Source organism: Neomonachus schauinslandi, chromosome 15 (assembly GCF_002201575.2).
Source record: "Neomonachus schauinslandi chromosome 15, ASM220157v2, whole genome shotgun sequence".
In the NCBI taxonomy this organism is placed as follows: Eukaryota; Metazoa; Chordata; class Mammalia; order Carnivora; family Phocidae; genus Neomonachus; species Neomonachus schauinslandi.
This window is the reverse complement of record NC_058417.1, coordinates 22,879,317-22,893,681: the sequence shown is the minus strand read 5'-3', so window position 1 is coordinate 22,893,681 and position 14,365 is coordinate 22,879,317. Positions and strand designations below refer to the sequence as shown.

The 14,365-nt window shown below is 47.7% G+C and overlaps 1 protein-coding gene across 1 annotated transcript; it reads left to right on the top strand.

Moving 5' to 3' along the window:
- HEATR9 (HEAT repeat containing 9) lies at positions 1-11,896 on the top strand. Its single transcript, XM_021704464.1, has 15 exons — positions 1-88; positions 1,007-1,056; positions 2,536-2,717; positions 2,976-3,102; positions 3,311-3,367; positions 3,556-3,612; positions 4,293-4,350; positions 4,719-4,849; positions 8,091-8,273; positions 8,686-8,778; positions 8,884-9,003; positions 10,133-10,206; positions 10,694-10,745; positions 11,186-11,272; positions 11,516-11,896. The coding sequence occupies exons 1-15, from the start codon at positions 1-3 to the stop codon at positions 11,894-11,896; spliced, it is 1,740 nt and encodes a 579-aa protein (XP_021560139.1).
- The last annotated feature ends 2,469 nt before the right edge of the window (positions 11,897-14,365 follow it).

The window sequence follows — 14,365 nt, the reverse complement described above, 5'->3', positions numbered from 1 at the left end:
ATGGCCTACGAAAAATCAGCTGACCTCTTTGACATCTCCAGGTCCATGTTCAAGTGCCCATGGCTAGAATACCCAGAAAGGACCAAAGGTGAGGCTGGAATAGACAGGAACAAAGTCAAGGGTGGGGCCTGGAAAGAAAAGCTCCCTGGCTCCCTCTCCCAAGACGGGGGTCCGGTGAGTTCAGCAAATCCACAGGAAGGGTCAGGGCAGGCCACCGGACACTTGGTGGCTCCCCACGTCCTTCAAGGTAGTCTCCACGACCCGCAAAGATGGGACATCTGTCTCCCTAGCTTCCGCTCCCACATCTGCACCCTGCTCTCTACCCGACTCCCCACCTCCCGGTCTTTGAAAGAAGTCATTCCCCGTGTCTAGCGCTCTTCCCCCTTATCTATCGGGCTAACCCCGACGTGGATTAAAGACTGAGCCTCTGGGAAACCTTCCCTGATCCTCCCAGCCAGGTTAGGGGCCTCATTTGTACCACCTGTGCCCGTATCTTCACATTTGTCCCCCTTTGTTAATCACTAGTAAACAATTCTGTCTCACCAGCTAGATCCGTGGTTCTCAGAGTGTGGTCCCAAGACAAACAGCATCAGTATCTTGTTAGAAAGGCAAATCGCCAGCCCCCACCCCAGATCTGCTGAATCTATACTCAGGATGAGTGCCAGAAATTGGTTTTAAGAAGCTCTCCAGATGAATGTGTGGTGATTAACATAACAATAAAAAATTTTAAAAAAAAGAAGCTCTCCAGGTGATCCTACAACACACTCAAGTCTGAGACCCACTGAACGAGACCACTGGTTTTCACCATCAGCTGCACATTAGAATCCTCTGGGGAGCTTTCTGAAAGGCCTAGGCCCTATCCCCAGAGCATCAGATTCAATTAGTCTGATGTAGGGCCAAGGCAGGTTAAAAATTCCCCCAAATAATTGTAACATGCAGCGTCCACTAAATGCTGAATAAATGAATACCTGACTGGATGATTCTTAGCCCACCATTTGTACCACAGAACTCAGAAAAGTCACGGCTCCTGTTCACCTGCCCTTGTCCTGCTACCAGGTAAGACCCCTAACTTTTGCCCCTGCCCCTGGAAGCTTTGTTAAAATGCCAGGGGCAGCTGACTGCCCCTTTCCTTTAAGGCCAGGTCACAGAACCCTTACACTCATCCTTGGGGCTGCCGCTAATTCTGTGTGACCGTGGACAAGTCACTTGCCCCCCGCCCCCGGGGCCTCAGGCGCTTCCTCGGTCACAAGCCAACCCCTGTCCCGCTCCATTTGGGGAGTTGCTATGAGCTACTATCTGTAAGGCCCAGGCTTAATGCCAGCAGTGCTTAATAAGGAGTCATTTTTATTCATTAATGCGGGGATCCTCAGAGTTGCCGGATAGAATACTGGATGCCCAATTAAATTTTAATTTCAGATAAGTAACTTTTTGTATAAATATGTCCCAAATATGGTATCCAATACCTAAAATCTAAATTTACCTGGGCGTCCTGTTTTTTTTTATTTGCTTGGTTTTCACTAAATCTGACAACCCTACTCATTACGAGTCAATGCTCCACTTTCTGAAATCATGGCAGTCACCTGACAACCTTTACTATGATCTTCTCCATCACCACACTGAAAACCACTGGCTGGAGCCCCTCTTGTTGCTCAGAGAACTGACTCTGACAAAGGCTGGGGCAGAGATAGAAGTGAATTCTAGCCAAATCTGCGGAGAAAGTCCCCTGACCCACCCACCACCCTCCACTATAATCACAGCTGCAGTTTCATGACCGTTTAAGGAAATTCTGCTTTTCCAACTGAACTGTGAAGTTCCACGAGGGGCAGGGATGATAACTGCCTCCCCAGCACCTAGCACAGTGCTTGGCACTTAGCAGGTGCTCGGTGAGTATCTGCTGCATGCCTGAAGGGGCAATAGCCTGTCTTTCCCTTTTTCACTCCACATCTCCCTCACCCCTTGCCTTTTTTTTTTTTTTTTAAGGTTTATTTATTTATTTGTCAGAGAGAGAGTGAAAGAGCACAAGCAGGGGGAGCGGCAGACAGAGGGAGCAGTAGGCAGAGGGAGAAGCAGACGCCTTTGCCTAGCAAGGAGCCCGATGCGGGACTCGATCCCAGGACCCTGGGATCATGACCTGAGTGGAAGGCAGACGCTTAACCGATTGAGCCACCCAGGCGTCCCACCCCTTGCCTTTTCATCTCCTTGCCCAGATGGCCTTTTCAAAGTGCTTTGAAATCCTCAAATAACCAAACGGTGTACTCGGATTGGCTTACAGATCAACAAGGGCTTCACAATCTTGATCTCATTTGTTCTTGCAACAAGGGCTACAGAAAAAAAGGATTATTAGCTCCATTCTGCAGATGAGAAGACCACTGAGATCTTGGTGGGTGAAGTCACTTGCCAAGTCACACAAGGTCTCTGACTCTAGCTGAGATGAGAGACTAAAGGGCGTCCCTCTCACCTAGTCCCTTCTTATCCTGGTCTTTTTCCTGGCTGAGGAATATCCCCTCCCACTGCTGTGCCATTCACACCCCCCAGATGCCAAAGGAAGAGTTTCCCCCAAGCCCAGAGTGCTGGAGGCAGCACCCGAGCAAGCCACATTCAGTGCCTTACTGCTACTTCAAGAAGCCTGAGATCTACACACACTGGCACACTCTGTATGATCAGCGACAAGAACGGGATGCCCAGAAAATGCTGCAGAAAATGAGAGATCACCCTAGGTGTGCTTTGCCCCTCCCTATTCTCCATACCCTTCATACCTTCTAGGAAAGAGAGGAAGGAGAAGGAAGGAGTGGGGTAGGGGGTGGGGCAAATCCAGCTTACAGATCCCAGAGAGAAGCCTGGGGTAGGAGGAGGTGCATCTGTCTTCCTCTGGTCCCATCTCTGAGCTGGGCTGAGGACCAAGGGCAGAGGAAAGTTTGTGAAGTATGAGAGAGGGAACAAGGGGACCAAGGCTGCCTATGCAATTTCTCACACAGGCAACTCAAAGAGGGCACACCCATCCCAAAATTCCATCTCCCTATGAGCAAATTGACTATAAAATCTCGGACGGTATCCAAGCCCTCAGACTCTACTGGGAACCCCCTGAAGCGGCAAAGATTAAAGGTCAGGGACCACGGTGGGAGGGAGAATGGGGAGACTCCCTTTCTGTGGGTGCCCTTACCTTGGGCTCACATGATCCTTCAGCCCTCAGTCCCTGCCTACAAAATGGAGGGAGGAAAGGAAAAGGGATTGGATGAGCTCCTCTCTGTTTGAAGTTCTACAACTGTATTTATCCCTTTCTTCCTCTCCGCTGGCTCCCTTGGATGGGCAGGAACTCACCAAAAGCCTGGAATCTCCCAGAGAGCATGAGCAGTTCTATGCAGCACAGGTGAGAGGTGGCAAGGGTCGTGGAGCATGGCCACAGGTAGGAGTTGGCTGAGCTGGGGAGTAGAAAGATGCTTGGGGTGGGGATGGGGGGCAGTGTTCCAAGACAAAACTCCAGCTGTGTCCAGAGGCTGTAACGCATGGGGGTGGTATCTGAGCTCTCTTCCCTTTCTTCCACCCCTGTTCTTGCAGGCTCTGGGATGCCTGGGCATCAGTGACAAGTTTGTCATAGAGGCCCTGCGGCAGGTGGTGAGTCTAGGGCTGCATGGAGCTCATGAGAGGAGGAAACAGGGTGTGAGGTATGTGGAGCATGGGCACAGGGGCACAGACAAGGCTCGCCAAGGTGCAAGGATGCTGGGTCAGATGCGGTGAGGAGAGAGCTGCCAGTGTGCGGCATGCCCCATCTCATGCCCTTGGCTTTCTTGAAGGGCAGCTTGGTGGGGCTGGGGGAATCTGAAGTTCCCCTCTGTCGAACAGAAAAGACCCTCGACTGAAAAGCAGAAAAGAACTGGGACTGAGTTCATTCTCTACCTTAACTGAATCAATGCCCCGTGCTTATAGGCCAATTTATAATGGGGAACATGCGTTCTTATCCATATTTGCATTTAAATCTTACAAACTGGGAACAGACAGTAGTATCTGTATTTTTCTAATGATAAAATGGAAGCTCTGAGAGTGAGCCAAGTGACTTGCCCAAGGTCCCATGGCTACTAGATACCAGATAGGGATCGGAACAAAAGTCTTACTCCCGAGTTGTGTTCCTTCCATTGCACCATCCTGCCTGTTGTACTCTGTGTTTGAGCATAGAAGGTCACTCTCTAGGCCTCGGTTTCCTCACTTGTTAATGAAAAATTAAGCTGAAATGATTCTTAACGCTCTGACATTCCATCACCTTACGGCATATCTCCACCACCTGCCTCTTAAATCAGGCCCAAACTGGTCCAGAGAAAGTGAAGTATGAGGCCTGTCGAAGCCTGGCCATGCTGGGTGAGTATGTCCCCTCCCTGAGGGGCGAGTGGGAGAAAGTGAGAAAGGAAGCAGTGCAGCCCCTTTCCCCTTTGGGTAAGGACACCCACTTCTACCTAGCATTTGGCAGGATCTGGGAGCTAACCTAGTACTGTGGGCAGAGAGAGGAAAGTGGAGAGAAAAGGAGAAGAGATTGGGAGGGAGTGGGTGGGTCCCTGGAACTCCAGCCATGCTCAGCCAGCTGCACCAGTGTCCTGGGAGGACGGGCAACACCTGGGGATCCAGTACTTAGAACTTCTGTCTTGAGGGCACAGTGGAGTCAAATGGGTCCTGGCAGAGAGGAACAGTCCCTGAGGCTCTGCCCTGACCCGAGGACCTCCCTTGTCCAGGCTGCCTGAGTAAGCACGTGATCCAGGTTCTCATCACACAGCTGAAGGGGCAAAATGAGGGGCAAAGGATGGATTCTCTGACAGGGCTACGAGCGGCTCTGAACTCCTGGGCTGCTGTCCCCAAAGACAAGGTGATTGGGAGAAGAGTCAGTAACTGGGGCAGGTAGGACACGGTAATTGATGGTGCTGGCTGGGGTTAGGTCAGGGAGACGGTAACCCCTAGCGCCTAGCCTTGATGGGAGAAGACACTGTCCTCGTGGAGTTTCCTGTGGAACAGCTTCCCTGAATAGAAGCGCTGGCAGGGCCACGTAGGAGTCACACAACCCCTGACAAGCTGGCTTTCAGAGCCATGGTCTGTTCATTTCCAAAATGGGGGAGAGTCACACTCATCAGGATGAGCACTGAGTAATGTACAGAACTGCTAAATCACTAAATTAAAACTAATAGAACGCTGTACGTTAACTATACTAATACAACACTGTATGCTATTTTTCAATAAAAATTCATCAACAGATTAAACAAAATGGATAGTAATTATAGCATTGTTGAGAAGATTAAATGAGATAATGTATGTAAAGCACCTCGTTCAATGCCTGCGCTTTTTAAATGGTAACCATTATCAACCTTAAAATAACCTACTAAAGAAAAAACCTCTCTCAAGAGGGGAAAGGGATCAAGAGAGTCTGCAACACTACTCAAATTTTTTCCTTTTAGGGTCCTCTTACTTTGAGCCCATCACTGTTCCGTGTGAAATAGAAGTCATCATTCATCCATTTACTCAACAAATATATATATTTTAAATCAGCTATCACATGCCAGGCACTGTCCCAGGCCCTTAAGATACATCAGTGAACCAAACAGACAAAGATCCCCTGCTCTTGTGGAGCTTACCTTCTAGTTGGGGAGACATATAATAACCAGTAAACTTAATTATATAGTATGTTAGAGGTGACAAGTGCAGTGGAAAAATTAGGTAGCAGGGTGAGGATGATCAGGAATGCCAAGTGGGGATGGGACTAAGCTGCAGTTTTAAACACAGAAGGGAGGGAAGGCTTCATTTAGAAGGTGTCATTTGAGCAAAGACACGAAGAAAGTGAAGGTGTTAGCCTTGCAGATATCTAAGAGAAGGCATTCCCGGGGGAAGGGCCAATCAGTGCAAAGGCTCTAAGGCAGGAGGGTGCTTGGCATGGTCCAGGGACAGCAAGGAGGCCAGTGTGGCTGCAGAGAAGTGGAAATAGAGAAAGTAGTAAAAATGAAGGTAGGTCAAAGTAGTTAACAGGAGACTCAATTATACTAGATCTAGATTTACTAAATCATACTAAATCATTGCTTTCTGGACGACTTCAAGTACTTGGACTTTTACTTTGCCTGAAGTAAGGAACAAAGCAGTGACATAATCTAACTTACATTTCAAAAGGTTCACTCTGCTGTGCTGAGAAGAGATGGGAGGTGGGGGTGGGGTATCAGGTGGAAGCAGGTGGACCAATTAGGGGCTACTGGAGCAATCCTGGTGAGATATAATGGTGGCATGGATCACGGTGGTCATAGTGGGATTAGTAAAACTCTTGACAGGTAGAATGTGAGCTACAAAAGCCAGTGAGGAAACAAGGATGAAACCAAGGTTTTTGGCCTAGTGGCTGAAAGGATGGAGTTGTTATTAACTAAGATGGAGAAAGTTGCAAGTAGAACAGGTTTGGAGGTAATATCAGAAGTCCAGTTTTGGACAAGTTATGTTCGAGATGTTACTGGACCTCCAAGGGAGACAGCAGGTAGAGTTGTATGTACAATTTTGAGTTTAGAAGTCTGAATCAGAGAAAGGAATTTATGAGTTGTTGGCATATAGACAGCCTTTAATGTCATTCAATTAGATGAGATCACTAAGGACCAAGTAGGAAATCTTAGGGCATCCCAATATTAAGAGCTCAGGGAGAAGAGGAAGAACCAGTAAATAATGACAGCTGGCCATTAGGTAGGAAGACAACCCAAGAGTGTGGTATTCTGAAAATCAAGTGAAGAACATATATCAAGGAAAGGAAACAAATCAACCACATCAAATAATATAAGGACTGAGAACTGATACACAGATTAACAATGTAGGAATCCTTGATTATCTTAACAAGAACAAATTTGGTGGGGTCATGGCGGTGTAGGTCTGACAGAAGGAGTTTAAGAGTGAACAGGAGGAAAGAAATTAGAGATGGCAAGAATGGACAACTTTCCAAGTTTTGCTGGCAAGGGCTGTAGCTGGCACCAGGGGTGGATTTTAGAAAAAAGAAAAATAATAGCATGTTTCTACGGTCCAGTAGTTAGAAAAATGATAACTTTGAAGAGAGAATAAAGAGTTGTGATTAGGTGAGAAGAGATGAGGTCTAACACACATGTGGAAAGACTAACTTTAGACAGATGGCCAGAGTCTATACTAATAAGAGCAGGGAAGAATATATGGGTGCAGGTATTGGAAAGAAATGGTGGTAGGTGCCTCTGGAACTTCTTTTCCAGTTGCTTATATTTGCTCAGTGAAGTAGGAAGCAAGGTCATCAGCTGAGAGTTAAGAATGGAGGAAGAAGTGTTGGAGGTTCCAGAGGACAGGGTGTGAATCAGGAGGGCGGGAAAAAGAATTGCCCATGGAAAAACAGTATGGTTACTAGGTAGCAATAAGGGTCTACACGAGGTTTGTGTTCACACATTCAAAGCAAGATCAGTCACCATAACTGTGTGCTTTTATCCAGGAAGTGCAGGCACAGAGTAAGTCGAGAGTTGACTACAATGAAGCAAGAGGAGGTAAAGGAGTTGAGTGAGGCAAGCAAGTGACTATAGTAGGACCATGGAGTTTAAGCTGGGTAGAGAGGGAAGAAAATGAGGAGCAGTGAAAAGGTGCTCAGTGGACTGTTAATCCTTGTGGAGTCCAATAATTATTGGCAAGATAGGAGCTGGAAAGATAGGAGGTGATGGTCAAAGAGTGGGATCCATGAAATGGAGATCATGGAGAAGTCACAGTAATGGATAATGATAAAAACCTCTCTGTGAAAATTAATGGCTTACATAGAATGGAGGACAAGGACAAGATTATTGGAGAACAGGAGTAGGATCAATGACATGTATATTTTTTAAAATGTCAGGAATTAAGATAGCAGAAGTGTTCGAGAGTGACAGTCATCCATCCACAAGATAAAGTCGTAGAGAAATGAGATAAGACCTAGGAGCAAGTAGAGGAGAGCAAAAATAAGGGGAAGTGGGTAAAATAATCTGAAGACATGAGAATCATTCTGGGGAGGAGGGACAATGCTCTGGAAGTAGCAGTGAATTGCCCTCTTAACAAAGCCTGGCTGAAGACATAGTCCCCCTGCCCATTTCACTTCTTGTCTCCCTCAGAGGACTCAAGTCGGGGATGAAGAGAAGTTGGTACCTGTGCTGCAGATGCTGATAAATAAGTCATCGAATGAAGCAGCTCTGGAGGCAGCCCTGTGCTTGGGTTTCCTGAGGCCCTGCAGCAACATAGCCCAAGAGTTCTTGTTGCAGTGCCTGAGCCACCGGTCCAAAACCCAGCAGATGAAGGTGTGAAGGGCAGGAGGCTGGGCTCCCTGGGGAGCACCAGGGAACCAGAGGCCAGTGCTGACTTTGGTATATATAGCCTGGACCCCGTCATACTCAACCAGAGAAAAGAAGCTTCAGCAGGGAGCACTGCGGGGCCCTGTGTGTCTATGAATATGTATATGCATGAGTATGGGGTCACATAGATGTGTAAGTGTACATGTCTCTGTAGATATTTGATTTGTATGAATGTTCATTTATAAATGTGCACATATGTGCACACATGAACTTAGGTTCTCACTCAAAAGGCGAAGAGGCAGGAGATGGACCCCATCTGTTCCCCATGAGTTTTAGGCTCAGCCCTCAAGCCTACCTGGCCGTCCAGATGCCTCTTGGCCCTGTACACCCCACCCTACCCTGCCTGCCCCCCCCACAGGCACTCAGGATGCTGGTCAAGATGATGCATGTACACACAGCCACAGTCACCAGGGCCATCCTAGACCAGCTGTGCTATTCTAGTGTCCTGGAGGTAAGCTCTCAGACTGCCTAGGACCATTCCTTCTCCAGCACTAGCACAGGGGTGAGGGATAAGGAAGAGAGTCTATCCTTTATACCTTCCCACCTCTGCTCTCAGCACCGCTTTGAAGCCACCCAGATGCTCAAGACCATTGGGCTGGAAAAGATCCAGGCACAAGGGCTGGAGGGATTCACATTTGACCTGCTCTGGAGGAAGACGTATAATGAACCTTTCCTTGTAAGTGAGACCAAAGCTCCCAAGCCCAGGCAGCCCAAACCCGCCTCCTTTCTCCTCTCTGAAGACCTCCCCCAGCTTGGCTCCCACCACACTGCCCCACAAAGTATCATATTCACTCTAAGGCACTAAAGCACTCCCTGTTCCCCTAATACGGCCCATGTTTTCAAGCCACCTTGCTTTTGCTCAGACAGTTCTCTCAGCGAAAAGTGCCGAGTCATCCATCCCTCCCTCTGCAAGGTGAAAAATTTGCCTCATGCTATTATTCACTCCTCCCTCCTTCTGCCTGTCACAGCGACTGCTCCTGCAAGGCCAGTCCAAACACCTTCTATGGGAACCTTTCCCAAATCACCTCCAACAGAATGAATCCTGCTTTCCTCTGTGTTCCTTTGCTTTCATCTTTTTGTAGCTTGTTACAGAACCCGCCACAGAACTTCTAAAGACATTTTTCTAAAATGTAAATCAGATTTTGTCTCACCTCTGTATAAAACTTTTCAGTAGCTCCCCAATGCCCTCAGGAAGGCTTACATTGCCCTTTACCACCCAAGGCCTGCTTCCCTCTCTAGCTTCATCTCTCCCCACTCCTGCTCAGGGCCACACACCAGCTATGCTTAAAATGACCTTTTCCTCATTTATACTTGTTATCCCAGTATAATTCCTCAGAGTGCCCCACTTTGGAGAGTCTCAGTGTGGTTACCTAGCTAAACTGAAATATTTTCTGTTCCCCAACCTCTGTGTGCTCTCTCCTGCCTCTAAGCTTTTGTACATGCCCTCCACTCTGCCCAAAAAGTCATCCCGCCCCCAGCCCTCTACTGGTTAACTGCCATCCACCCTTCAGGCTTCAGCTGAGGCATCACTTCTTCCAGCAAATCTTGCTGATACTCGGACTGAGGAGACCCTCCTATGTTCACCCTATAGTTAGTTCAGTTGTAACACTTAAAACAGTAGTGTGACTGCCTACTCACTTGTCTGCTTCCCCTACCAGACCATGAGTTCCTCAACACAAGGACCGTATGTAGCACAAGGTCAACATTCGGTAAAGGTTTGTGAGCACTTCAAGGTACACTCCTGTATTCTTTTTCTCTTAAGGTGGGACAACAATTAAGGTTGTCCCACCTTAATTCTTCTTCAGGCTATGAGGCAGGCTGTGGCTGAAACTGTGGAAGAGCTCAAGATGAAGCCTACGATGATGAACTTGGTGGAGGCGTGAGTGGCTCCGGCTGGGAGCTGCCAGAGCCAAATCCCAGGCTGTGGGAAAGGGGCACAGGGTCGGAAGGAGCTGAGAATCTGATCCCAGTTCTTACTTCTCACTTGCCCATGCCCCTGGCCAAGTCACTTTTTGACCCCTAGGATTTTTCTTTATCTGTAAAAGGGGGCCGATAATACCTACCACTCAGGGTTGCTATAAAATATAAGAGCTCAAATTAAGATGAGGACATGAAAGGCATCTAAAGAAGGTAGAGTTCTGGACAGATGTGAGTCCTAATTGTCATTCAGTGCCTCCTGGCAAATTGCAGTACCTGCCTTTCCCTTCCTAGCCCCTTTCCTGACCCAAGTAACAAGAGGGAGCAATTGATGAAATTAGCATCACTCATTGACCTTAAGCCTGACTCACTCTGGGCTGCAAGAAGAAACAACCAGCCTTTCTCCCCTACCCTCTAATTGGATAACACACTCATTCCCTCCTACATAGGCAACTGATGAACTCAAATGCCACTGCATGCCAGGAAGCAGTCATCTCTTTGGTAAGGCCAGCTCTGCTTCTCTGGCCAGATGTGTTGGTGGCCAGGGGAGTAGGCAACTGAGCACAATTACTCAGCGGCAGAAAGGGCTATAAAGTTTGGGGAGGTGTGCTGGCTTGTTTTAGAATTCTGGCTCTACCAGGAATTCAGGGGTAACCTCTTCTTCAGGATTGGAGGTATGTGGGATAAGGGACAGGAGATGGGTATAAGAGATGTTGCTTAGAATTTGCAGGAATTGTCTTGACTCTTCCTGGTGAACAGTATGCACTGGAACCCAATGCAGTGGTCCCAAAAGGGAAAGAAAGGGATACCTCAACTGGGGAGCTATAACGCCCCCTCTCTCCAGGCCACAGGGTTATCAGAGGGGGACTAGAATGGAAAAGAGCACAGATGTGCATCTTCCTAGGCTGGCTACTTAGTCACTCTCATTCTGCCTCTGCCAGGGTGTCCTGGGGATCCGCAACCCACAAGTGTTCCACTTGCTCCTGGATATGCTAGACACAGAAAAGAGCCAGGCTGTGAAGAAAAGCGTAAGGCATTCCTGCCCACCTCCTCCACTTCCCTACCCCTCCTCTAGGCCTCTCCCACCCATCCTCACCACTTCCTCTTTGTCAGGAGGGAGGAAAGGGGAATGAGCCTCGGACATTATCCCTTGACTTCATTACTTGGGGCCATAGCGGCCTGTGGCCAGAGCACCCCCTCCCTGGGGCGCCCCCTCCGCTCCCAGCCTTAGCCTGAAGTGAGCCAGCCATAGAACCTTTGTTTCAATGCAGCTACAAGAAACATTAACTCTCTTGGCCTCAACTGATCCCTGGATCCAAAACAAGCTGAAGAACAAGGTTCTCTTTGTATATGAGGCACTTAAGACTAATGAGGAGGAAGGGCCTACAAGGTTCCGGAAAGAGCCTGAGAACCCAGAAGAGTTAACTATCCAAGACTTTCAACTTGCACAGCTGAACCCCTTGTTTATTGCAAAGTCCAGAGCCACATCAGACCAACAGAAGAAGCTGAGTGCCCAGAGACACTCTGCCTTCTACCTCACCTCTGCCTTCCCACCCTGTTTCTCTAAACCGAAACACAAGGAACCAGCCACAGGGCCCTGGGTGCCAAGGATCAGGAAGCAGCTCCAGATTCTTGCTAAAACCTCCCAATAGGTCAGTTCTTCGGCCCAAGTCCCCACTCTCTCCCTGAGGTTGCTTCTCAGGCTCCCCTGAGAAAACAATCTATACCTATCTTCCATGAATAAATGAGTGTCACTCCACCTATCACTGCTGGTCCCTTTGTCAGAGGCTGCATGGAAACTCAGGTCTCCTCACTCCTGGTTGAGTGTTAATTCACTCAAGCCACATGTCCTTTTCACAAAGGGAAAGAGCCAGAGCTGCTCTAGTGGCCAACCTGCCTCCCTAAATCAAGCCCTTGTTTATGCCCAGAATTTGATGAGCCTCTGCCCAGAGTGGGCTACAGAAAGGAAAGTAGGAGAAAATCCTGGAAAGCTTGGCTCTTGGACCATTTCCTCTTACTAACTTGTTGCTCCTCACTACCACTTCCCAGTGGTCAGGAGGTAACAAGGCTATGCTCAAGACCAACCATCTCTGCTGTCCCTTCGCCACCTGCTTTCTGCCTTCCTGAGGGCCGTGCCCTGTGACAGGCCCTATTTACTCTCTAAAACTGCTTCAGTTTTCTCCCTTGTTTGTTCTAAAGGCTTGTTTCCCTTTGCCAATAGGACCTGCCACACCAATCCCAACAATCTACATCCTCCATCAAAAAGAAAAAGCCCAGACTTTGTGTAGTCAGAAAAATCTGAAGTCTAAATCCTAGGGTCCATCACTTTCTTGAACTTTGACTTTGGACAAGTTAATATTTGTTTTCTCACCTATAATAAAATGAGAGTAATGTACACTACTTCAGAGAGCTCTTCTGAGGAGTAAACAATAATATAAATCCTAATAGAGTGCCTAGCATCACATAGTAAGCACTCAAATGTGAGCTGCTTTTCTCTTTTCCTCTCCTCAGTGTTGTCATGTGAGCCTGTGACCACCAGAGGTTAAAAACGTCCCACCACCCCTATTAATTCCCCCAATCTGATTGAAGTGATCTAATGTGAGGTCAACTTCTTCCCATTAAGCAGAAAAAGGTCAAAGTAAAATAGATTCTCCTTTCCATTTCCCCACACTCCAGGTTCTAGAGTAGTCCAGTTCTGAATCCAACATGGTGTGTGTCACTCAGATGTATCTTCCTACCTACCCCACCACTTCCAGATACATGTTTTGCCTCATAGAGTTGTAAGTAAAAACCAAAAGAGTAGTGAAACTATTCTGGAGTAAAAGCAACATTGCCTCCACTAGTGTGGCACAAAGACCAAAGATGGCAAAAATGATCTTCCTCTCTTGCCCACTCTGCACCTTTGGGCCAATGAACAATCTAACCCAAATTTCCCTGGGCCTTAACAGCCTGTGGGTACAAACTAGGGCTTAATAACTACATAATTCAGGCTCTCAACTCCTACAAAATCCTGCCCACAGATCTCCAACCCCTGCTCCTCCTCCTCCATATTTCTGGCTCTCTAGAGGATGGTCTTATTACTTGACCAGATACCAGTCTCTGCTCAACACCTCAATCCTAGTTTCATCAATCCTCATATCAGAAGACTTAAGACAGCACTGAACATAAAGCTCTGCAGACATGTATCATATGACCTCACTGATTTGAGGAATTCTTAATCTCAGCAAACAAACTGAGAGTTGCTGGAGTGGGGGTGGGTGGGAGGGATGGGGTGGCTGGGTGATAGACATTAGGGAGGGTATGTGCTATGGTGAGCGCTGTGAATTGTGTAGACTGTTGAATCACAGATCTGTACCTTGAAACAAATAATGCAATATATGTTAAGAAAAAAAAAAGATAGCAGGAGGGGAAGAATGAAGGGGGAAATCGGAGGGGGAGACGAACCATGAGAGACGATGGACTCTGAAAAACAAACTGAGGGTTCTAGAGGGGAGGGGGGTGGGAGGATGGGTTAGCCTGGTGATGGGTATTAAAGAGGGCACGTTCTGCATGGAGCACTGGGTGTTATGCACAAACAATGAATCATGGAACACTACATCAAAAACTAATGGGGGCGCCTGGGTGGCTCAGTCGTTAAGCGTCTGCTTTCGGCTCAGGTCGTGATCCCGGGGTCCTGGGATCGAGCCCCGCGTCGGGCTCCCTGCTCTGCGGGAAGCCTGCTTCTCCCTCTCCCACTCCCCCTGCTTGTGCTCCCTCTCTCGCTGCCTCTCTCTCTGTCAAATAAATAAATAAAATCTTTAAAAAAAAAAAAAACTAATGATGTGATGTATGGTGATTAACATAACAATAAAAAAAATTTTTAAAAAAGCTCTGCAGAGAGCACCCACCATGTGGTACACCACCAATGTACTAGAGCATTCCCAGTACCAAAGCCACCTAGATTCAACACTCTGACAAAAATGCTTAATCCAAGCTATGGCCAGTTTCTCTCTGAAGCCTGAAAGCCCACTTCTCTCAGCCAACAGGATCTGTTGGTATTGCTCTTTGGACACCATCCAAAATAAAGTTCCCCCCTCTTCTCTCTCCTCTCTTTCTAATGAAACCTCTGAATACACCCTCCA

Coding starts and splice junctions, on each gene's coding strand:
- HEATR9 (XM_021704464.1), top strand. CDS start 1: ATGGCCTACGAAAAATCAGCTGACCTCTTTGACATCTCCAGGTCCATG. Junction 89..1,006: donor ATACCCAGAAAGGACCAAAG/GTGAGGCTGGAA, acceptor TTTGTACCACAG/AACTCAGAAAAGTCACGGCT. Junction 9,004..10,132: donor CGTATAATGAACCTTTCCTT/GTAAGTGAGACC, acceptor ATTCTTCTTCAG/GCTATGAGGCAGGCTGTGGC.